Source organism: Macrotis lagotis, chromosome 3, assembly GCF_037893015.1.
Source record: "Macrotis lagotis isolate mMagLag1 chromosome 3, bilby.v1.9.chrom.fasta, whole genome shotgun sequence".
NCBI classification, from domain to species: Eukaryota; Metazoa; Chordata; class Mammalia; order Peramelemorphia; family Peramelidae; genus Macrotis; species Macrotis lagotis.
In genome coordinates, this window is record NC_133660.1 from 295,119,458 (window position 1) to 295,145,318 (window position 25,861).

Sequence of the window (25,861 nt, forward strand, 5' to 3'; positions counted from 1 at the left end):
TTAACATTGCTCAAGCCCAACAGATGACCTTCTAAATCTCATTATCTTATGATACTATTCTTTCTAATGAAAGCTTCTTCCAGTAAATTCAGTACCAGAAGACTTGGTATGCGTGACCTTATGATCTGAATTTAATGCAAAGAGCCTTCCGTGAATGACTTCATGTTTGCCCTTTCCTCTATTGAGTCCAGGAGGTTAATTAAGAGTAGATACTTCCACTTCCTACAGATATCCTGTCTGTATGGAAGGCTACTGTTTGATTCACTTCCTTAGTTTCCCTAACTATTATGTTTTCATCAAATGTCCTTTACTGAAGATTTTATGGGTCAGTCTGATTTTATCTATGAGAGAATATCCTGGATGGGGTACCAAAATTACATTGAAAACACAATTGGAGAGATAGAGCATCAGCCCTGGAGTCAAGAGGACCTGTGTTCAGATGATTGACACTTACTAACTGTGTGACCTTAGGCAGGTCATTTAATCCTGATTCCCTCACATCCAGGGCTACCTCTAGCCATGCTGATTCTTATCTGGCCACTGGATCCAGATGGATCTAGAAGAGAAAGAGAGGCTGACTTTGTACACCCCCCCACACACACTTAAATCCAATTCAGATGCATCTCATGGCATCACCTCCCTGAGATTATGATCTTTTAAGGACATGAAGGACAAAACCGCCACAACAAAAACAAAGTATTATGATGGCCCAGAGTTCCATGGAAATCAGATAATACCTGGGGTCCATTTGGGGCATTTGTCCAGTTATTTATGAAATTTGTGTATTTAGGGAGACCATCTACATTGTAGCATCTCATATGTCTGAGTTAGTTCACGTGCCTCAGCCTGCTCTTGAGTTAGCAAATCTAGGTATCCAGAAGAGAACGGCTACGAGATTAAATTCAGACTCTTGCAGAGTAAGTCTCTGTAGGGAGAATAGACTTCTCCTTTCAAGTTGTCATACTTCTCAGTGATATATTTCATATTACGTAAAACCAGCCACTCCCAATGATGACACATTTAGATCATCAACTTAATTAGATATTTAGCAATAGGGGAAAGCAATAATAAATACATCTCAAGTTCTCATATATTAAAGCAAATGCAGAAATAATCACGACAATAACCTTTCACCAATACCCTCACTATCTGTGGGAACAGTGTGAGCACATTTACAGAAATCTGCCAAGGCCGTGCATGATTGAGAAAAATCCCTGTGAATGGGATGTCACAATTGTAAACTTTGATATCATCTTTCTGCCTTAGGAATCTCCCTTCTTTGCTTAACATTACATCTGAGTTGGAGGAAGGCTTCTATTTGTAGCCTGACCCTATTTGACTAATTCATCAGTGGATTTCATATCTTAGCCAAATACACCAGTTTCACTGAGTAACTTCTACGGTCTCTTTCCCCAAGTTCTTTAAGTGTTTATCTAAATAAATGCCTCTCAGTAACATGTGGCAGTATGGAGAGTTTATCTTTAACACAGTTCTGAAATCTGACCTTTCATTATTCTTTTATCTTGGGTCTCAGATTCTAGTCCTCTCTGTGAATGACCCATTTAACAACACTATTTCATGGGTCTGTGGGGAAGGCACCTCCATACTCTATGTGAGAAAATCTTTGCTACCTGACTGGAACAGGTCTAGATGTATTGCTATAAACACTGATTACTATAGAGATTCTCAGCATACATGTTTTTGACATAATATCTAGGTCTAAGAGAATTAGCCAAGTTCATAGTATTTGAGTGTTTATAGATGCTGGGTAGTCAATTTTTCAGTTCTGGGAGTATTTTTGGGACCCATATAAAGTTCTTTATTGCCCCTAATTAGGGGAAGACTGATTACATTGCAACTTTCCCCCATCATGATTTCACTATATTTTGGATTGGCATAAGAAATTAAATGAGAATTTGGGAGAAGTTTTGAGGAAGCTATGGATGGCATGTGAAGGCCAAAAGATGACACAGAAAAGGTTTGGAAATGCAGAAATACACAAAATATACGTATAATATTATATAATATCAACATATTGCATCTTTGGGTACTATAATAATTCAGACTTCTCATACAAAGGGATGGCCAAAAATTTTTAATGCAGATTTTCCAGGTTGAAGGAGCACTGCACCCCCAAACCCTGCAAAGTGGAAGGGATAACTGTTTATTCAAAATGCATATGTCTAATTTATCTTATATTAGGCTTGTTTGTAATTAGTCGTTTGCATGTTGTCTCTCCCTTTTTCAGACTGTGAGATCCTTGAGAGTAGGGACTGTCTTTGTATCCCATAGTAGGCATTTAACAAAGACTTATTGTCTAACTGATTAAGGATGGAGAAATTGCTCCAGAGCTCCATGATTAGGGTGCTCTTTATATGGAGTACTTTAATCGGACTTGAGTGCTCTGGGTAATTCTACATGATGCTATATTTAAGTGTAGAAAGTAGTTTTCTTCCTTCTCCTAATTATCTGACTTATCTTTTGCTCCTTTGCTGGATCCTCTTCCAAATCATGCCATCTAGCCACAGATGTCCCTCAGGTTTTCATCCTGGTCCCTTTCTCTTCTCTCCTTAAATTCTTTTTGGTGATCTCATCAACTTCCATGAATGTAATTATCATCGCTATGCTAAGGATTCTTAATTCTTCCTTTCCTGCCCCAGTCTCTCTGATACTTGCCAACCTTGCTTCTCCAACCACCTTTTAGACATTTTCAAGTAGATGTCTAGTTTAACTTAAACTCAATATATCCAAAACAGAATTTATTGTATCTCTCTTCCTAAACTTTCTTTCCTTTCTTATACAGGGGCAGCAGCATCCTCCCAATGCCTCAGATTTCCAATCTAGGAGTGATCCTGAATTCCTCTTTGTCTCCCTTTCTCAACCCAAATCTAAAATATTCTCAGAGCCCACCAATTTCAACTTTGCTTCATTTCTTGAATATGTGACCTTCTCTCCTCTGAAATGACCACTCTTCTGTTGCAGACCCTCATCATCTCATGCCTTGATTATTTGCATTAGCCTGATGTTGGTTCTGTCTGTTTTAAATCTCTCACCATTGCAAACCACTGTCCATTTAGCCACTAAAGTGGTTTTCTTAAAATGGAGATCTCATCACATCAACCCATTTGACTAAAGAAACCTTGAGTACCTCTCTATTGCCTCCAGGATAAGCTATAAAATGCTCTATTTGACATTCAAACCTGGGCCCCTTACCTTTTCAGTCTTTCTTCCCCTTATTCTTTGCCATGCACTCTTTTTTTTTTTTTTTTTAGGTTTTTGCAAGGCAAATGGGTTTAAGTGGCTTGCCCAAGGCCACAGGGTTAGGTCATTATTAAGTGTCTGAGGCAGGATTTGAACCCAGATACTCCTGACTCCAAGGCTGGTGCTCTATCCACTGCACCACCTAGCCACTCCCATGTACTCTTTAATCCAGTAACACCACAAGACCTTCTATCTCAGCCCCCAGATATTTTTTCTAGCTATTCTCCATGACTGGAATGTTTTCTTTCTGCTGTTCATACTATTATTTTTTTCTGGCTTTTTAAAGTTTCAATTAAAATCCCACCTTTGATTGGAAGCTTTCCCTAACACCTCATAATTTCAGTTTTTTTCCCTTTTGAAATTATTTTCTACCTACCCTATTTTCAACCTTTTTATTTGTCTTTGCCATTAGACTGTAAAGTCCTTAAGGGTAATTTTTGCCTGTTTTTATTTCCCCTTAGCATAGGGTTTAGCACATTGCTTAATTAATGTTTATTGATTATTGATTTGAGCCAGTTTATCTAATAGGAATAGGTGGACACAAGAAGGGAAACTGAGGAAAATGGCAACCAAGCCTCTCAGGCTTGTAGGGGATGAACCCAACTATAAAGCCTAGTTACCTAAGTAGAGGTCTACCTTGAACACAGACAGATGATAACTAGATAGATAGATACATTATTCTACACACACTAGGAATCAGACATTGCCTTAAGTTCTAGGAATAAAAGTTGTTTATTCTTTGATTTTGAAGAGGACCAAGAACATCACAGGGTGATAGTCTGACTTGTACATGAATAGGATTTAAGTGAGGTAGAGTTACACATGGTTGTCCACCTCACATTCTTTTCCAGATTCATTGAAGCTCAGTGATAGAACAAAAGTCAGCACAAGTGGCAATGGCCCAAGATCTAGCTGCTGACCTTAGTGTCTTGAATGTCTGACCAAGTTCTAAGTATTCCACAGTGCCTACATCAATCATTTTTTTGACCATTGGAACAAATTGTTCTCATCTGCCCATTCCACTGGAGGAAGTTTTCACATGCTTGGACTAGATACCCGCCCTAACTCACCGAAGGATTTGGGGCCCATCAGTTGCCCTCTCAACCTTGTTTATTTAGCCTGTCTTCCAAGATGGCAGCGGGTATGGGTGCTATAGTCTCTTGAAACTATAGGAAATACAAGAAAAAAAAAGAGCTCCTTTCCTCGGGGAGTTTACCATTTAATGAGGAGTTAAAACACAAAAGAGAACTTGAAGAGGGAAAAACATCTGGGGAAGAGGTGAAACATGGAAGCTCAGGAGAATTCTTAAGAGTCACAAATGGAACTGCTGAAAAAGCAACAAAACCCAAACAAGGCGAATGAATGATAAGCATTAATTTTTTTAAAAAAAACATATATATTTTATGTTTTCTCAATTATGTTAAAGAAATTTTCACTTTTTTTGAATGCTAAATTTTATCCTTCCTTCCCTTCCCTTTCACCTATGAAATCATGTGAAAAGTTTCCATATTAGTCATTTTGCACAAACAAAAGACTCAAATTATAGAAAAAGAATGAAAGAAAGTGGAAAAAACAGCATGCTTCATTCTGTATTCAGTCAATTTCAATTCTTGGAGGAGAGTAATATGCTTCACCATTAATCCTTTGGAAGTGTCTTGGATCATTGTATTACTGAAAATAGCAAAGTCATTTAGCAATTCTTCTCTGCTATTACTATGTAGAATGTTCTCCTGGTTCTGCTCACTTCACTTTGCATCAGTTCATGTAACTATTTCAAGTTCTTTCCTGAAATCATCCTGATTATCATTTTCTAAAGCACAATGATATTTCATCACAATCTTATACTACAACTGTTTAGCCATTCCTCAGTTGAAAGGCCTCCCTTCGATTTTTAATTCTCAACCACCACAGAAATGACTGTTATAAATATTTTTGTACAAATAGGGCCCTTTCCTTTTTTGATGTCTTTGTGATATAAACCTAACAATGGTATTGATGACAAATAAGCTATAAATGTTGTAAATTTTACCAAAATGTTATGAACATTAATATATGATAAGTATACTGTGTTAAGTTCTGGGAAGTGAGTTAGAAAAATGAGATATTTTCTGTCATTAAGGACATTAGGACCAATTATTCTTCTGAGGGAAGACATCCCATATGAGGAGAAGTCAGTCAGTTGTTTAACACATTTCCAGAAGCGATGTTAGTAATAATTGATTTGGTTACTATTCATAGAACAATGGAGCAGGAAAGAAAGATAGTAGTTGAAAAAGCAGATGTCATAAATGTGACAGATGGATGTTTGGATAGTGTGTGCAGCATGGTTTATAGTTCAGAGATAGTATACCATATAAGCCTGTTTTCATCTACCCAGTTTGGATGGTTTGACCTCAGTGAGAGAGTATTTCTAAGGTCACCTACTTTTCAGTGACTCATGGGAGGCTTGTATTCAAAGGCTGAGGCAGAGCTCAAAGACAGCAACAAGTCCAACCAAAGATATTGTTCTATATATGGATATGTAAATGTGATGTCTTAATCAATAGTGTCAAACTCAAATAGAAACGGAGCCCATTAAACCTTACATTTGAATCACTGTGGGTCACACATGGAGCTAGAACTGAAATGCTACTTATGTTTTATTGTATTTTTTATTTGATTAATTTTGATAAATATTTCCCAATTACATCTGAGAAGGAAACTTGGTTTGGCAGCTGGTATATTCTCTCTTTATAATAACGTGTGGGATTTGCCTGAGGAGCATTAGACACAGCTCTTATCGATGGTTTCTGAACTTTTGGACAGCAGTCTTAGAAAATTGCTCCATTTGAACTGCAAGATCTCATGAACCCCCTGGAGGAACTATAAGCAAATGGCAATGCCATTTTGTTTCATAGCCTGCTGGTCCTGCTCATAGTGATGGAATGGAAGAGGAGAGCAGAGAACTAGATGTATGTGTGTACCAGACAAAAATATTAGGGTTGACCAAGTCTCCAGTACCCCACATTAAAAAATACCTTGGGGGGGAAGTTGGTTTGCAAGACAACCAAGTATCCCAAGTTCAAGATATCCTGGGGGTGAGTATGTGGGGAGATCTGTAAGGTCACCAGTGATTTTTAGTATTGAAATGCAGTTGTTTTTATTAGAACCTCAAAAATGAAACAGCCCTGTCTAGGACTTTATGCTTGTACAGAGGAGAAAATATGTCACCAGATAAAATATATAAAGTATAAGCAAGACATTTTAGAGGTTCAAATCACACAATAGATATTTATTAGCTTTGTGACTCCGCAAAATTCCTATGGGCATTATTATCAGGGACATGTGTTTATGGATCACAGAATGGCATATTCAAATCTAGAAGGATCTTTAGATGCCATTGATTTCAGTCTCCACATTTCATAGCTTAGGGAAATGAGGCCCAGAGAGTTTATGGGACTTGCTCAGCATCATACAGTTAGTGTCTGAGGTTGGACTTGAACCTACTCTTCCAGAGTAGATGTTCAATGCTTTAACCACTATCTTTGTTGCTTCATCTCTAAAATGGGAATAATGAAATGTGAAACTCAAATACGATAATATATGTAAAGTGTTTTGTGAACCATAATGTTCTGTCATTCAGTTGATCAGCAAGTTTTTATCCAACTTCCTTTTTGTGTCAAGCCCCAGGATATGAATCTAATGAATGACATACTATTCAGTGATATTATTATTATTATTATTATTATTATTTTGGCTTAACAGGTGAGCGGATCTAGGTCTGGAAGGGATATTAAAGATTATCTGGTTGTTGTATATGAGGATTCAGAGCTGGGAGAGCATCGACATCTTACAGAAGTGAAAAATGAGACCCAGAAGGGAAATATTACTTTCCCAAGGTCATACAGACAGTAAGCAATTGAAAGAGGGTCCAGATGCAAATCCTGTGACTCAGAATCCAGGTAAGTTGGAACTGTGATTTCTGAGTTTACCCATATCCAAGAACCACTTGGCTAAAACATTTGGCCATCCCATTCTTGCCTTTGGTTCCTAAACTTGGGAGGGTGCCTCTCAGGTCTATGGAACTTGCTCATTCCCAGGTCAGTATTGAAAAAGCTGCTACTAAAGAGGATTGAGAGAGGACAAGCTAGGTGAATCTGGTCTAGGAGGTGAAGTGGATACATCCCCTAGACCTGAGTTCAAAGCCGACATTGGATACTAACTGTGTGATTTTAGCTTTTATTTACCTCGGTTTCCTCTTCTGTAAAATGGAAGTAATGATAGATTCTACCTTGAAGGGTTGTTGTGGGCATCAAAGTAATAATATTTATAAAAAGCAATACCTTTCACTTGGTAGTAATGACTTTACAAGTATTAATTATTATTATTATTTATTATCCATTATGGTTTCTAAAAAAAGGAATATTATCTGAGTTTGCTGTATTGTTGTTCAGTCATTTCAATTGTGGCCAAGTCCTTTATGCAAGTATTGGACTGGTTTGTCATTTCCTTCAGCTTATTTTACAGATGAGTAAACTAAGGCAAATGGAGTTAAGGGTCTGAGGTTGGATTTGAACTCAAGTCTTCCTAACTCTAGACCCAGCACATTATTCACTGTGCCACCTAGCTGTCCAAGTCCACTGTGCCTTAGAAATTTATAGCATTTATATGATTCTCTAAGGTTTGCAAAATATTTTTTAAAATATATAATTTTTCTGCAATCATTTATTGTAATTATTTACTGTAATTTGTTGTTTTATCTGAATTTTCTATAATAATTCACATATTACAGATGAGAAGACAGAAGTAGAGAAAGATTAAGTGACTTGTTCAGGGTCAAACAGATAGTATCCAAGGTTAGATTTGAACTCAGTCCTCCTGACTCCAAGTTGAATGATCTGTATACTGTAATAACTATAATTTGAACATGATTATTTCCTGGTAATTCAATTGGCAGCCAAATCCGTCCTTTGATAGAAACTCACCAAGGTTGATATTTCTTCATTGAATTGGTGGGAAGAAATTCCAGAAGAGTCACTTGTGTGCGAGACCTCAGTTTGTCTTGGTTTTCCTTCACAGATGTCGAGGACTTGAAGTCTCAACAAGGAATACAAAACCACTAAGAATCTCCCACGGTGGGAAATTTCTGCTCTATTAACTGGAGAGGCAAGGTGGGATAATGGCATTGGCATCAGGAAGATGTGTTCTAATTCTATTTCATCAGCTCAATGCCTTTGTCCCTGGTTAAGTCAAGGTTTGACCTCTCTGAGCCTCAGTTTCTTTATCTACCAAATGGAGAGAAGACCTTCTCATAGAGTAAAGAACAAATTGTAGAAGACAGTGTGCTACTGGGAAAAGAGCAACAAATCAAGTAAATCAAATTCTAGCAAATTCCAGCCTTGATCATAGATGGTTATGAGACTTATTCCCTCTGTGACCTTGGACAAGTCATATCACCATTTCCTCATCTAAAAAGTGAAGACGTTCAACTTAATGACTTCTAGATCCCGTCCAGCTCTGATCTGCTCTTACTATGAACACTAAAATCTCATCTGAATCTAAGATCCTATGATTTTCTGATTATGAGCTCTAAATCTAAGGTTCTGCGGTTGAGGAGATAGCAAGTGTTGAATCAAAATGCTTTATAAATATGAACCATGGTTATTAAGAAAAAATACAACTCCAAGAGTATGCAATTCAGTTTACACAAAAAGCATTTATTAAGCATTTATTGTATGTGTTGTACTGTGTTATTCTGATATCACAAAGGAAAAGAATAACAAAGCCATCCCCTGCAGGTTGTCTTTCCTCAAAGGTGAGACTACAGACTAATTGGGTCCCCAGAAAACTTAGTCTCAGCATCCTAGGGATGCCAGATGTGCCATAGCTGGATCTTGGCCATTGTCAGAACAAAAATATACTTCTCCTTTTTGTATTCTTTTTTAAGAAGAAAAAAATGGAAGTAGAAATGTCATGATACCTTTAGAGGGAGTCCCTTTGATGTTGGCACAGATTCCTTTCTAATTTTTTTTCTTCTAGCTGTAATGCTAGCCCTGTAGCCCACTGTATGACATCTGTAACCTAAGACTCATCTATTTTTCAGGTGCCATTATGAACTTCAGGTACCTAGGTTACAATATTTCTTTTTAAATTTAGTTAAATTTAATTTTTCCCCCAATTACATGTGAAGGTAGTTTTCAAAATCCATCCTTTTGCAAGATTTTGAAATCCATATTTTTTTTAGGTTTTTGCAAGGCAAATGGGGTTAAGTGGCTTGCCCAACCAAGGCCACACAACTAGGTAATTATTAAATGTCTGAGACTGGATTTGAACCCAGGTACTCCTGACTCCAAGGCCACTATGCCACCTAGCTGCCCCGAAATCCACATGTTTCTACTGCTCTCCTTTTTTTCTCCTCCTCCCCTTGGCAGTGAACAATCTGATATAAGTTGTATATGTATAATCATGTTTAACATATTTCAATATTCGTCATGTGAAAGAGGAATTAGAACTAGGGGAGAAAAATAATCCTAAGAAAGAAAGAAAAAAAGATAAAAGAAATTTTAAAAAGTAACATATCTTTTAAGTCTAGCTCTAGAAATGGTTCATCAGCAATTATTCCTCAAGTAGAATTCACAAATTAAAGCTTCTCAAATTTTCATTTCCACATTGGATTAAAGGAAGGAGTACATTTTCCTCCTAGATCCAAAATAGATTTTAAACAGCAGTAATTCAGATTAATTAATTAATTAAAATTAATTTTAAAAAGAGTTATCCTGTATTAGGTTCCTGTTAGACTAGATGCTTAGGAAGTGTTAGGGTCCTGCTGGCTAGCTTATCCTTACCCAGGTGAACATTGAAGAGGCAGGAGACAAAGATGGAAAGTTCTCCAAGTTCTCCATTTATTAAACCAAATACTAGTGCTTAAATATCCTCCCCAATCCCTGCTCCACTCCCACTCCTGTGGCACTCTCCAATCAACCAGTAAAACACTGCTCTGGTGCTAGAGGACACCAGGTGATAAAAGTTTACAGTACTCCCACACACAACAGTCCCTTACAATGGCTGTGTTCTTTCCTTTTAAAAAAATTAATTGGATAAATTTTATTTTTACACTCAGGTACTTTTTTGTTATGTTTTTTGTTCATTTTTCTACTCTTTCTTGATTTTGAGCTTTATGTTAAAGTTGGGTTCTTAGAATATGTCAATCATGGTAATAATTAAGGACACTTTTCAAATTTTCATAATAGATACTTTCTGACTTACATATCATGTGTCATCTATTAAATATAAGCACTTTGAAGTTAAGGACTTGTTTTAGTCATGTCATGTCTGACATGAACCTTCACCATCACAAAGGGAATCTTAATAGCTAGCTTGACTCGATACAATTTAAGACACACAAATTGATAATATTCCTTCTCTGTTCAAAAATTGTGTTATACTGCCTCATTAGACTGAAAACACATTTGAAAAATCCTTTCTGGACAGAACTAATCAGAACTGATTTGGATGACGCATGACCAGGGCAACTGACTTGTCACTCACTGATCTAGTCCTGATTTTTGTGACTTTGGAAACTACAAAGTTTTTCATCTTATTCCTAAGGCCTTCCTTCACCATGGAATGGAACTGATTGAGATTGGCATGCAAACTCTGGATGAGACTATTAACATCGAATGTTGCCTGTTTATGGACTTTTCCTTGCTTGAGGATTATTCACAGAAACAACCACAGAAATTTGGCCACAGCATCCACCTTATGAAGACCATTTCCTAAGGCATATTGTTGTTTGTCCTTCATTCTCAAAGAGAACCATGACATCAGGGAAGTGATGCCATGACATGCAAGTGGATTGGATTCAAGTGAGGGTGGATGGTGCTAAAACACCAGTTCCCCTTTCTCCTCCAGAGCCACTAGGACTAGAGGTAAGTGATAGATCAGGATGACCTGAGATGGCATGCAATGGGACGTCTTGACCTTTTTAAACAAAGGTCTTTAACAGATCTCAATTTGACTAAGACAATGACTGTTCAGTGATTAAGTCCAGGTAGTGTTGTTTGCCCTTTGTTCTTGAAGAAGACTATGACATCAGGGAGATAATACCATAGCATGGAAGTGAATTAGATTTCAGTGAGGGAGGACTGTGCTAAGACACTAGCCTCACTTTCTTCTCCAGAGCCATCTGGGACCAGTGACCAGATATAGATCAGAACGATTGGAGGTGACCTTGGGTGCAGTGGCGACCTTGGTTTTTTTAAGTTAAATCTTTAACAGGTCTCACTTTGAGTGAAGCAACATCCATTTAGGGATTAAGGCCAAGTAAGAAAATAGTCTCTTTTAATTAGTCAAAAAAATCTAGGAGGGAAAAAAGACCCTCAGGGTTTTTGGCCAAAACAGAAGGCATGACAGGGTTGTGATCTTTAGGGTATTAGGGTGATCATTAGACCTCCTCTGAAATACTAAAGAATTTTTATTAGCAATGATTTCTCTAAGGTCCATTAGTATCAATTTCACACTTAGAGTACTCAGACCATTTATTGACCATTGTATAGAATTACAGAGAAACGCAATGAGCTATGTTCCAGTTAGTTTCTGTTCTCTGGGAAGTTTATAGATCTAGCAAGCAAAAATATCAGCTCCAGTTAGACACAAACCTTCACCATCATGAAGGAAGCTGAAATAACCAAGAAGTATGGGAATAAATGACTGACTCCTGAGTGGGCAATATGGACAAAATCATGGATGTATGCATGGTCATCTATGTCCAAGTCATCATCTGATGACTATGAAGGTGTTCTTTGGTTCAAAAAAGCTCTTTTATCATGAAAGAGGGAAAAGAACACTGGCACTGGAATCAGAGTCCTGTTCAAATCTTGATGTTGACCTTTTACTGTATAACCTTAGACAAATCCCAACCTCTGTAGATCTGTTTCCTTATTTATTATAAGATGGACTAGATAATTTCATATCTCTTTTTAAAATTTAAAAACCACATAACTCTGAATCAGTTTCCATATGTATAAAACAAAGATGATAATATCTATACCTTCTATTTCATAGAGTTGTGAAAGCCTAAAATTACACATGTGAAAATTCCTTACTGCAAGATAAATGTAAGCTATCATTACTGATTTCATCATCAATGTCATACTGATAACTATTGATCCCGATCCTGATCAATGATTAATAAATGTTGTGATTTCAAGGACTTAGGCTGTTCTTCAGATACTGTTAGAAACATTTGGAAGGATTATTTGTATTGGAAGGGTTATTCCAGCATCCCTACACATCTTTCCAAATTTCACCACTGGTTTTTCAAGCCTCCTTAGCTGAGATGATATACATTTGTGAAAAGAATGAGGAAGGTGCTCTTTGTTACACTAGATTGGTAAAACCTTTCTTTGAAATTCAGGGCTTAGATGTTAAGTAAGTCTTGCCTATCACTTTCAGTGCCTCTTTGACCTCCTTGTTCCTTAGACTATAGATAAGGGGATTCAGCATTGGGATGATGATGCCATAAAACACAGAGACTATTTTATCATTCTCCTGGGACTCACTAGAAGAAGGTTGTAAATACATGTAAGAAAGAGTCCCATAGAAAATTGTGACCGCCGTCAAGTGGGAAGCACACGTAGAGAAGGCCTTGTTCCTCCCTGCAGCAGATCGCATCCTCAAGATGGCAGCCAGGATGTAAACATAGGAGCAGAACACCACCATCACAGTGGTTATCAAATTGAAGCCCACACAGACAATTAACAACATGACATTGATATTAATTCTGGAACAGGAGAGAGCCAGGAGTGGGGGCACATCACAGAAAAAGTGATTGATGGTGTTGGAATTACAGAAGAAAAGAGAAAAGGTAAAACCTGTATGGATAGAGGCATTCAAGGATCCCATAACATAAGACCCAGTGACAAGCTGAATGCAGACCCTCTGAGACATGACCACTGGATAGTGCAGGGGGTTACAAATGGCCACATAACGGTCTATGGCCATGGCTGCGAGAATATAACAATCAGCGGTGGCAAATGTAGCATAAACCAACCATTGGATCAGACATCCTGAGAATGAGATAGATTTGTGGGACACCAGGAAGTTTTGCAACATCTTAGGAGTGATGGCAGAGGTGTAACAGAGGTCAACAAAAGCCAAGTGTTGGAGAAAAAAATACATAGGAGTGTGAAGGTGGGAGTCACTCTTGATGAGCAGAATTATGCCAACATTGGCCACTACAGATATGACATAGATGAACAGAAATACAAGGAACAGGACACACTGCAGATCTTGTCGGATAGTAAATCCCAGCAGGATGAATTCAGTCACAATGGTGGTATTTCCCCGGGTCATGATTATAGCAGACATATTGTCTATGGGGAAAAAGATCTAGAGAAAAGCACCAAAAAAGAGATGAGCTCATCATGACCCAGGATTGGAGATAAATGAATATTAAGTTTTTAATCTTGATTATTTTGGTGGTTCACATTCTAAGCTTTGTTTTGCATTGTACATAATGTGGTTTATTCCCCCCCCCCCCCCCAGATTTTATGTCTTTGATTTGGATAGACCTATATCTCTTAGGCAAGGGTATTTGGGCTAGGCTACCATGGTTTGAACTGATAGGTTTCTATAAATGTGATTAATTGATAAATATTGAGTGGCAATGATAATAATCCCATTATGAGGATGATGATAGGAATAATAATAAAAATAATTAATAATAGTAATAATAATTTTATTAACCTGAACCCTTTCCAAGCCCTGATAATAGACAATAATGATCACATAGTGAAATGAATGAAATGCCTTTTGCTAAATTAGAGAATGTTAGCACAACAATAACAAAAACAGTTAGCATTCATATAACACTTTAAGGTTTGCTAAACACTTTCCAAGCATGATCTCATAAGATTCTCACAAAAACCTTGGGAGGAAGATCCTATTGTTATCTCTATTCTACAGATATAGAAAGTGAGGCGAAGAGGAGTTAAATAACTTATCCAGGGTCACACACATTATCTGAACCATATTTGAATTCAGGTCTTAACTCCAAGCCCAGAACTTTATCAACTATACCCAACTGAAAATTCAGACAACTGGGCTAGAAGGATCTCTAAAGCCCTGACCGCCTCTCTATGAACGGTTCTTTCTTGTGAGAACCTTGGAGGGCTGGGTATACCTGATCCTGGTCCTTAATGTATGGCCAAACACTCATATTAGGACAGTTTCTTTTCAGAAATAAGCCCCCCACTTTGTATTTTGGGAGTACACTTTTCTGGTGATCTAAAGGGACATTTTTCAGAAGCTTTAGGAGGGCACATGAATCACATTCCATGGCTGATCTCAGATGATGGAATTTCATAGGGGTCACCTGAAGTAAGAGTTTTAAACAAAAGCTCCAGAGCTTACACATCCCAGTGAAGTCCATACATGTTTATAGTAATACTCTGACATCAGAGCAGTGGCTCGATTACTATTCAGACTGAAAGATCAGATCCTAAGCCAGGGCAGCCTAAAGAACTTCTGACCAATTTTATGGACTTCCCCCTCTCAGTGGAGGAGGCTCTCTTTCCTTAGCAGCTGGGTTCAGTTTTGGAACCAGAACAGAATTGTTTGGAGTCGAGTCTGGGCAATCAAATGGGGGAGGAGATCCTATATACTTTGTGGGTTAAAAACAAGATAAGATTGCAAAGCAAAACAATAAAGCAGATTGACTCGTGCTTGGAAATTTGGCTCTGAAAACCCACCCAGAGAGGAATTCAGACATGGATGGTCTGAGCGATGGGTTATGAAATGAGGTGTTGGGGGGGAGAAACAGTTTTCTAGGGAACTGATCAAAAAGGGAAGATCATTCCCTTATTCAATTTGATTACAGAATGGGGATTAATTTTTATTATTAGTTTATCAATGTATTAATTTAAAAAATTTACCATTTATTAATTTATATATGGTGTATAGAGAAGAATCAATAATAGAGGAAGTAAAAAAAGACCAATTGAAGTCTTATCATTGATTCAAACTGGTTTCTCTGGCTGTAGGCAGTTTTCTGTGACTACAAGTTGCAAAACTGATGCAACCTGCATTGATAGAGAAATTTTTCTCACCATAAGGTCCCCAAATCAAGAGGGATCTCCCTCAAATAAAGAAGCATGAGACATAGGCTGGACAAAAAGACAAAAGAGAAAAAAGTGAAATTCTTCTTGCTCTCAAAGAGGGTATGTTCTCTAGTAACATGGAACATGACCACAGACATCTAAGTATAAGCCTGGGGTAAAAGGCACAAAGGAGAGCTAATGGAATCATAGGATTATCAATCTGGAGTTAGAAAGGACTTCATATGCCAATCAGATAAAGAAACTAAGGATCGGTAAAGAAAACTGTCTTTATCCAAAGTCACAAAGCAGTAAGTATCAGATGGGGTAAAGGCTATGGAAAGCTATGACATATCTTAATAGATTCAGTAAATGGGATTTTTTATCACTTTGGAAAGAGTCTAGATCTGGAAGTTACTCTGCCTTTGATATATACTGGGTGTGTGACCCTGCATCTTGTATACAATAGATGCCTAGAAAATAATTATGGAGTTGATTAGACCTTATACACGCAAACATTTATAATACCATTAAGCTGAACTGTTAACTGCTGGGAAATGTCTAAAGGTGGGACAATCAAAAAAGCCGCTTGAGTCAGGAAACCACAGAATGTTGGTTATGGGAGAAGAGTGTATGGAGGATTCAAGAAAGATGGCATTGAAGAGAACATCTAGTTCAAATGTCTTATCTTAGCAGAGATCAAAGGACCCCAACCTGGCAGAGGCATCTTGTTCCTAGTGATCTGATGAGCTTGACATAGATATGAGGAGAAACCAGCTATCATGGTCTTCTATCCAGTTGTCTTTCTCTAAACTCTAATACTTGCCTGCATATAAAGATGGTGAAAAGCAAAAGGCATTTTCATATTTAACAGGTTTTCTATAAGCAAAAGATGTTTCTAGCACTTTTTTTTCAGATGCCTCTATCTCACACAATTGCTTTACCTCGTTCCTCTGATCTGGTCCTTCCTGTGAAGGTCAGTAAGTTGCTCAGTAGTGGCAGAAGGGTTAATGATACCCTATCACCAGGGTCTCCTACTTTCTTTTCATCTTGGCTCTGATGAGATGAGAGCCTGGGTAGCCTCAAAACCAGTCCCCTGGTTCCTGGATTACATCATCCTAGGGACAATGAGGATTGAATGCTTCCTTGGTCTTCTGGGGTTCTTATTTGGGATTTTCCTGTGTCTACCAAATCCAGGCTAACAGGAAGGTTAAGACAACATCCTTGCAGGTATACTAAATGGAGGTATACATAAGCTAGGTCTATGGGATTGGGACCCATTCTCCTGGGTCTCTCTAGTCCCAGGGACTTTGGGGAACTCAGGAGAAAGATTCTCATTGGCTGCTCTTGGGCTGTCTCGGATCTGGGCTTCCCAGAGGAGTGTTTCCTACTACTTTTTAATGCTCTTCTCAGGGATTTAGTGAGAATAATAATTATAATGAGAGGAAGTGTGGTATTGTGATCAAAAAGTCAACCAGTGAATCAGGAAGACACGATTTTCTGTATGAGTCTCTGCAAGTCACTTGGTCTCTCCGTGTTTCAGTCTAGATAATTCTCTACAACTCTAAGTTTAAGAAAAGATACTTTCTTACATTGATAAAGGGAAGATTCTTACCTGGGATTTGCTACACAAATGGAATCACCATTCGAGTACTTATATATTATTGTATCCTGAATATATCCAATAGTTATAATTGCTGCTGTTGCTATTCTGTCATTTCAATCAGGTCTGACTCTTGGTGATCCTATTTGGGGTTTTCTTGGCAAAGATACCAGATTGATTTGTCATTTCCATCTCCAACTCATTTTACAGTTTAGGACTGTAAATCACGGTTAAGTGATTTGACCAGAGACATAGAGTTAGTAAATGTCCAAGGCTAGTTTTGAACTTAATGATGAGTCTTCCTGCTCTAGGCCCACTACTCTATCCACTGTGCCACCTAACTGACACAATTATTATAATAACAAATAATAATTTTAAAAAGATTTAAGGATAACAGCTGTTCATCACTATAAAATTTGAAGGAGATGGCATAAGTATTACCTCCATTTTATAGAAGGGAAAATGAAGTACAGAAAGGTTGTGATTTACCCTTGGTCACAGCAAGAAACTATTAGAAGTGTGATTTGAGCCCTGGTTTCCTGACTCTAAGATCATCCTTCATTGCACGCCACCACACTCATTAAATCATCAGGCATCAGTATTAATACAATTGATAGGGAAATCTATCAATGATTGAGGGAAACATGATTTTTTTTTCTTTAAGATTTTATTTATTTTGAGTTTTACAATTTTCCTCCTAATCTTCCTTCCCTCCCTGCCCCCCACAGGAGGCAGTATGCTATTTTTTTTTAGGTTTTTTCGCAAGGCAAATGGGGTTAAGTGGCTTGCCCAAGGCCACACAGCTAGGTAATTATTAAGTGTCTGAGACTGGATTTGAACCCAGGTACTCCTGTCTCCAAGGCCGGTGCTTTATCCACTACGCCACCTAGCCGCCCCTTGCAGTATGTTATTCTTTACAATTTTTCCATGGTATACATTGATCTAAGTTGAATGTGATAAGAGAGAAATCATATCCTTAAGGAAGAAAAATAAAGTGTAAGAGATAGCAGAATTACATAGTAAGATAATGTTTTTCTTCTAAATTAAAGGTCTTTGTTCAAACTCCATGATTCTTTCTCTGAACACAGACGGTATTCTCCATCGCAGATACCCCAAAATTGTCCCTGATTGTTGTACTGATGGAATAATCAAGTCCATCAAGGTTGATCCTCACCCCTGTGTTGCTGTTAGGGTGTACAATGTTTTTCTGGTTCTGCTCATCTCACTCAGCATCAGTTCATTCAAATCCCTCCAGGCTTCCCTGAAATCCCATCCCTCCTGGTTTCTAATAGAACAGTAGTGTTCCATGACATACATATACCACAGTTTGCTAAGCCATTCCCCAATTGAAGGACATTTACTTGAGGGAAAACATGATTAAGTGAAAAGAATATTTGATTTCAAGGTAGAAGGACTGGGTTCAAAGCCCATCTCTGCTACTCTGTACATATGTGACCTTGGGTTCCTCTCTGAACTTTAGTTCCTCATTAGTGAGATTAAAGGGTTATTATGATAATAAGAGCCATGATTTCAAGGAGCAAAAAGAAAGATGCCCCCTATCAATTGATTTAATTGTGAAATGTAGTTTTAGCATATCTGCTTAATTAACAGACATCCACCAGAAGGGAACAAAAGTCATGTGACAGAGTTCACTGCCAGTCCAGGTCATTGTTTTGGATTAATTTTTGGAAATAGAATTAAGCTGACTCTATCCAGGCAAATGACTACATTTCTAGCATGGGAAGCAGTCTTTGAAAATATTTGAAGAAAAGATGATGATGATGACGATGATGATGTTAGTGATAATGATGTTAGTCCTTCATTTCTGAAGACAATGGAATGCAAAATTCAGGATTTAGCAAATAAGTAAGTCAGAGGGATTCCAAAGGAGAACTCACAGTGAGGTTATCAATAAATCTAAAGGAAGGAAGAATTGTTTTCTTTTTCCTTTATCCCAAAGCAAGACAACAAGACCTCTTGGCAACCAAGTCAGATTCTGGTGGCATGGGTAAAGAGACCACCCTCCAAGAGTTAATAACAGTCTAATAATAGAATTATACTAAGTAGGTAAATAAGCAGTAACCAAGGTATAATAGGCAGAGGCAGAGATAAGCTACATACTACTCTAGAAAAATTAGAGGGCAGAGTGAGAGGGCAGGGGTTGTGTGGAGGTAGATTCCCATGCTCTATGATGTTTGAATTCTGCCCTCTGGAAGTTTGCTTTATTCTTTTCCTCATATATCTTGACTCTGACTTTTAGCTATGTGACTTTGGGTAAGTCACAGTACTCTGTTTCCTCCCTTGCAAAATGGGTCCAATAATACTTATGCTATCTATCTCAGGTTGGCATGAGAAAGTTGCTTTATATGCCATAGAGAAGAGTGAGTTTCTTTTTTCCCTATCTGCATAATAAAGTCCTCTTGAGAAAAGTTCCACTTTTATAAGACTGAGGTGAAGGGGGAAAGGAAATAGGGAATTTTAGTGTGGGACTGTCAATAGTTGTGACATTCAATAAGGCTTTGAGGTCAAACATAGCAGAGTTGTTGGGGGGGGGGTTTAAGTCTGGACCTGTGATTTATTAGCAGAGGGAATTTGTAAGTGTAAAAACTCCCTCTACTGACTCATATGGCTAATTCATTTTTAAGTTATTCAATTCAATTGAATTCAAAAGATATTTTTAAAGATCCTCAAGGACCATTGGTGGCTGGCCTTATATAAATATAAACAACGATGAAAGTATTCAATGTCAAGTAACTTCAATTTTATTGGAAGGAATATTTGTGTATGAGTGTATAATTGTTACCTGTAAGGCTAGCAACATTGATATAATTTTATACATTGGGATTAGTCAGTGTAATTATTTTTAGAAGTGTGGCTTCTGGAATTGAAGGCAGGTGGAGAGATCTTCCATTTTGGTCTTGGATCACATTAATAGACTAACTCTAGTTATATCCCACATTGACTAACACCACTTAAATAGGCAGAGAAAAATATACTTTTGAGATCCCAGTGATGCTAGGAATGTCCTTCAATCTTGTCCTAAGGAGATGGTAAGAATTTAACAAGCTTTTAATAACCTTCTTGTATTTGCCAGTGCTAGGGATGTAGAAATGAAACAATTCCTGTCCTCAAGGAGCTTATATTTTTGTGGAGTACATAAAATATAAATAGAGACATAAATAAAAGATAATTTAAGTAAAGAAAATAATGATACAAGGATTCTTAGGGGAGGTAAGACTTGAATTGAGCTTTGAAGAATAAAACCATATGATAGATACATTTTCAACAGTCAGAGTAATCAACATATTTATTAGACATTGAGAATGAAAAGACAAAATGAGAAAAAAATCATTCCTGCCCTCAAGGAATTCCTATTCTTCTGGAGCATAAAGCCTATAAACACCTAGTAAATGCAAATACATTTGAAGACAAAGAATTGGAAGAGGATTCCCACAGAAGGATTTTAAGAGGCCAAGGTGACGAGACCCTATGGATACCCTGCTTCTGAGCTTTGCCTCAGCTGGGTTGGGTCTCCTCAATGATTCTAGTACCCCCACCCCAAGGGAACTTGAGACAGAACTGCATGCCTTGGGGATGATACACAAAGGTATAACACAAGAAGGCGAGAGAGAACCATGCTGACCTCCAACTATTATGTTAAAAACCTCCTTCCTGCTGTTGGGTCAGTTGGCATCTGGGGCTGATGGGTCCAAAAGGCAATGTGTCATTTTGGAGAGAGCTCTAGTTGGACATAGAATCAAGAGAGACTTGGATTTGCGTCTTGCTTTCTATTTACTTCCTTTCTTTGGGCCTTAGCTTGCAAAAAGTGAAATGCAGGTTGTTGCAGAGAAGGTTCCCAAGTATCTTACCAATTGGAGGAAAATCCCAGCTCTTCAGCAAAGAATGAGAAAACATGAATTTTTATCTCAAACAGACATGTCATAAACAGTTAGTTCCTCCCTCCTCCAAGCAATAAGGCTTTATCTCTTTCTATTTATTAAGAGGGCAGTGGAAAAAGTGTCACTACCAATATGGTTAACCTCTCTGGGCCTCAGTTTTTTCATTTGTAAAATACACATGATGATACTGGAACAAATTTCTTCACAAGGTTGCTGTGGGGGGGGGGAGAGGAGAAAGGCCTCAGCAAACTTTAAAGCTCTAGAAAAATGGGAATATCTATAATTTATCTAAATGTTACTTCCTGATCAATTTTTTCTTAGCATATTGTTTTTATGAAATGCTTTACTATGAATTGCACTCCATTTCAAAGGAGATAGCCCAGAATGCACCTGTGGAAAAGATCAAGTTTTGATATGCAAAAAAGGAGAATGCCCTATTCCTTTCTTTACTCTGACACAAACTAATATTTTCTTTTCTCTATCTCCTATTTTAACGATAACCCTGCAAGGCAAGATCTGTTGCTTCCATGTCTATGTGCTGGACAGCAAGTTGGCATGGTCAATGTGCTGCAACATTCAAAGACTATAAAACAGTGAAAATACCTTTCCCATCCCCAACCCATGCCCAAGATCCAACTTCATGTGATCCATCTCAGGTGTAGTAGTAAGCATTCACCCAAAGATCACCAGACTTCTTCAATGACCTATGAGAAAGCAACAGAAAGATAAGAGACCAATTCATCATGAGCAAATAGAATAGTGCTTCACATTGGTTTGGACCATGAACATAGTTTGTTTAGCTATGTGGATGAGGTTTTCCCCATTAGACTTTCCCATTAGTTTCTTAAAGAGCACAGACTTTCCTTGAGTTGCCTGAACTTGTTGTGATAGTATGTTTTTAATAAATGTTTTATTGTCTGCCTGCCTGATGAAGCCTTTCTGAGCATTTTCAGGCCCCAGTGATTCTACAAAATAAGGAGGGACCCCAGAGACCATCTAGTCTAGACCATACCTGAAAGGAATTTCTTTTATAAAATGGTCCTCTGGCCATTATTATTTGAAAATATCCAATTAGGGAAGAATTGGATATAACAATTACTAGTTTTTTTATATATTAGGCTCCTGCCTTTCTACTAGTTCAACTCGTGGTTCTCAATTCTTCCCTTTCAGGTCAAAAAGATCAAGTTTACATATTCTTTTTTCATATATATATATATGTATATATATATTATATATGTATATATATATAATATATATATATATTATATATATATATATACATATGTAGTTTTTTGCAAGGCAGTTGGGTTAAATGGCTTGCCCAAGGCCACACAGCTAGGTAATTATTAAGTGTCTGAGGCCGGATTTGAACTCAGGTACTCCTGACTCCAGGGCTGGTGCTCTATTTACTGCACCACTTAGCCACCCCTCTTTCATATATTTTGCAAATCAATCTGAGGCCAAATTAATCATCATTAGGAGGAGAAACAGTAGAACCTGGCTACTAGTTGGAGAGAGTGAGAATCAAGAGTTGAGCATGACATCAGCATGGAAACCTTTGAAGATGGTGCCCTTAACAAAAATAGTGAATATCAAATTGGGGCTTGATTTTTTCCCCTGAACTTCTGTTTTAGACAGGTAGAGTTTAGAAGTTTATAGAATATCCAATGAAAACACCTAATAGACAGTTGGTGAGTGGTGTTTTGGAGCTCAGAAGAAACCTTCAGCTAGATTCAGATATCAGAAATTCATTCACATTCATTAAACTCAATGGTAATTAATGAAGTTGTTAAGTGAAACAGTAGAGAAAAGAGGGCCCAGGGAAGAGCTTGGGGATATAGGGGATAGCATACCAAAGATGATTAATCAAATGAAAACAAGAAAGAATAAGTAAATAGAATTAGAGCCAACATACCACATTTTCCTGATAAGTGTAGAGAACAATAAGATAATAATCATCATATTCCTGGAATATATTTTCTCAAAAAAAAATCGATGTGGTTGCCACATCAGACTGCCTGTCTTTACTCTGACCTCCTAATTTATTTCCATATTGTTTGAATTTAATTATATTCGGTGTCTTGGTGCTCTTCTCTCTCAATATTATTTCTCTTATAGATCTCATCTGCTCCAATGGTTAGAGTGAACATCTTTTTGTGTTTGATTCTCAGATCTGTTTACCTGGTTCTAACCTTTCATAAATGGTGTCAATTATCATCTTTCTATGTTTGATTCTCAGATTGATTTACCTGGTTCTCAAATGATCTTCGTTGCCTATTAGACATCTCAAAATTGATGTTATATAGACATTTCAAATTCAGCAAGTCCTAAACTGATTCTATTATCGTTCACTCCAAGCCTTTCTCACTTCTTAGTATGATTGAGGACCAGTCCTCCCAAGAACCTAGGCTCTTCTCTTCACACTCTCTCACCTTTCATATTCTTTTTGTTTAACCTTGGTAGCATCATTCATTTGTGCTAACTGGCATTGCCAGCACCCTGGGGCAGGTTCCCATCCTGTTGGTTGGTCTTCCTGCCTCAAATCTCTCCTCACTCTAGTAGGTTCTCCACTCATTTGTCAAATCGATCTCTCTAAAATGCCCAATAAACTTCTCTTGTTCCCTATTACCTCTAAGGCCATATTTAAAATCCTCTGTTTGACTTTTAAAGGTCTTCATATCCTGCCTCTTTCTAACTTTCCAGTCTTCTTATACTTTACTCCTTTCTTCATACTGTGAGACCCAGTGACACCAGCCTCTTGGCATTTCCTCAAGATACTTCATGTCTCAACTCCATGCATTTTCATTGATTGTTACTCGCATGTGGAATTCTTTCCCTTATCTCTGCCCCCCGACTTCCTAGTCAAAATGTCTTTTACAAGAACCTTTTTCAATTCCCCTTAGCATTAGTGCTTCTTCTCTGAGATGATTTCATGTTATCCAGTATATCCTGTTTATCAATAGCTATCTGCATGATGTCTCCCCCATTAGAAATGAATTTCTTGAAAGTAGTCTTTTTTTGCCTTTCTTTATATCCCCAGCACTTTCCAATTATGTAAATTATAACTGATAATTGATACATGCCTATTCACATGAATTTATTTGACTTTTTTAATTTTTTCCTGGTGAATTCAAATGCCCTATTGTTGACTCCACTGTTTGACTGTGAGATTTTTCAGAGGCTGGAATGGTTAATTTTTCATGTATATTTCTCATAGTAGCTAGCCCTGGCCCAGGTCTTCTATGGGACTCAAATGCTAAGGAGGTATTCCAGACTATGTCAGAAGGAAGAAAACTCTGAACTACGAGATAATCTCTTACCTGGAAATGTCCCCAAAAGCTGTCAACATTGGCTTGTTCACATAATCAAACCCATGCTTTTGACATAACGACTTCACTAGTGGTGCAATTTTATAATAATTATGGCGAGGCATGGTGGGAAATAGACTGAAGAAGCAAAGAGAAAGAAAAGAATATTAAAACCTGGATTTCAGAAGAAACATATTACATGTTTTGCTGATTCTAATAGGTTCACTATGGCAAGATAAGACATGGAACTTATAACCAAGATGGTGTAGTGCATAATACATTGGTAGAAGGAAAACTCTCATTCTAAAGATCTCAGATCCCTCATAATAGCAATGAGCACACAACTGTGAACATCCACATCTCTGTTAAGGGAACTTCTGAAAACCTGTATCACTTGCACAGCCTTTCACCAAACACATTTGTCAGGGAGGCAACGGTAAGGCTTTGGGACCTGTTTGGAGAGTGACAATGAATTTGAACATTAGTTCGAGTCAAATCTAATGATAAAAGCAATGTTCTTGAGGAGACAATTATATTGTATTTTATATAGAATAAAAAGGACATATATATATCTATATCTATATATCTATATATATATATCTATATCTGTTCTTTTGGATTATCTGTGTGAATGACTGTCACTGTCCTCTGGATAGATGGTATAGTAAACATTAGTTAATGAGATGACAATTCAGAGTCCTGCATTCTAGGCCCAGTTCTTTCCTGAACTGACTATGTGACTTTGAGCAAGTTAATCAGCCTTTCTGTGTATTACTTTCTTCATCTATACACATAACCAATATTGGTTTCCCTCCAAGGGTGTTATGAAGGTCATAAGTTATAATGGTAGCCCTTTAAATTGCATGAAATACATTTGTAATGTCTTATTGACAAGTGGGAAGGAGGGACTAAATGATATGGAAGGAGGAAGCCACAGGATGGAGAATTAAGGGAAATTTTGAACCTTATGGAAAAAAAGAGGTCTATAGGGGCATAGATGACTGTAGTCCATCAGTTGCAACTGAAGGGGTTTCTAATTCCAAACAAATATAAACACAAACAGATGGAAATTTGTTTAACTTATTGATTTGATTAAGAAGTGATTTCCAATCCCCCTCCAAAGCTGTTCTTTTATTTTTTTAATTTTTTTTTTCAGTCTGTATTTTTTTTTTTTTTTGCAAGGCAATGAATGGGATTAAGTGATTTGCCCAAGGTCACAAAGTTAGGTAATTATTAAGTGTCTGAGATCAGATTTGAATTCAGTTCCTCCTAACTCCAGGGTTGGTGCTCTATCCACTGTGCCACCTAGCTACCCCTGAGTCTGCATTTTTATTAATATATCTTATCTTCAGATGAAGGTAAGTTAATTTTTTTAATTAGGTTTTTTTGCAATGCAAATAGGTTAAGTGACTTGCCCAAGGCCACTCAGCTAAGTAATTATGAAGTGTCTGAGGCCAGATTGAATTTAGGTCCTCCTGGCTCCAGGGATGGTGCTCTATCCACTGTGCCACCTAGCTGCCCCTGTAAGTTAATTTAAAAAAAATGTATTCTGAATCAATATTTATATAAAATAATGGCTCATACAATGCTGAAGAGACAAAGGAAACTCATGTACCTCTCTCTCTCTTTCTATCTCTGTCTCTGTTTCCCTCTTCTTCCCTCTCTCTCTCTGTCTCTCTCCCCTCTCTCTATCTCTATATTTCTGTCTCTCATTCT

General features: G+C 37.5%; 1 protein-coding gene and 1 long non-coding RNA gene across 2 annotated transcripts; both read right to left on the bottom strand.

The window, feature by feature from the left end:
• Positions 1–12,651: 12,651 nt before the first annotated feature.
• On the bottom strand, positions 12,652–13,593 carry LOC141519523 (olfactory receptor 5AK2-like). The gene has a single exon (XM_074231744.1). It carries the CDS (start codon positions 13,591–13,593, stop codon positions 12,652–12,654), a length of 942 nt encoding a protein of 313 aa, XP_074087845.1.
• Positions 13,594–20,229: 6,636 nt separating this feature from the next.
• On the bottom strand, positions 20,230–25,560 carry LOC141519043 (uncharacterized). Its single transcript, XR_012477345.1, has 2 exons — positions 24,158–25,560; positions 20,230–21,541 (listed from the first exon to the last, which is right to left on the bottom strand). It is a non-coding gene; the product is annotated as an uncharacterized LOC141519043 (long non-coding RNA).
• Positions 25,561–25,861: the final 301 nt, after the last annotated feature.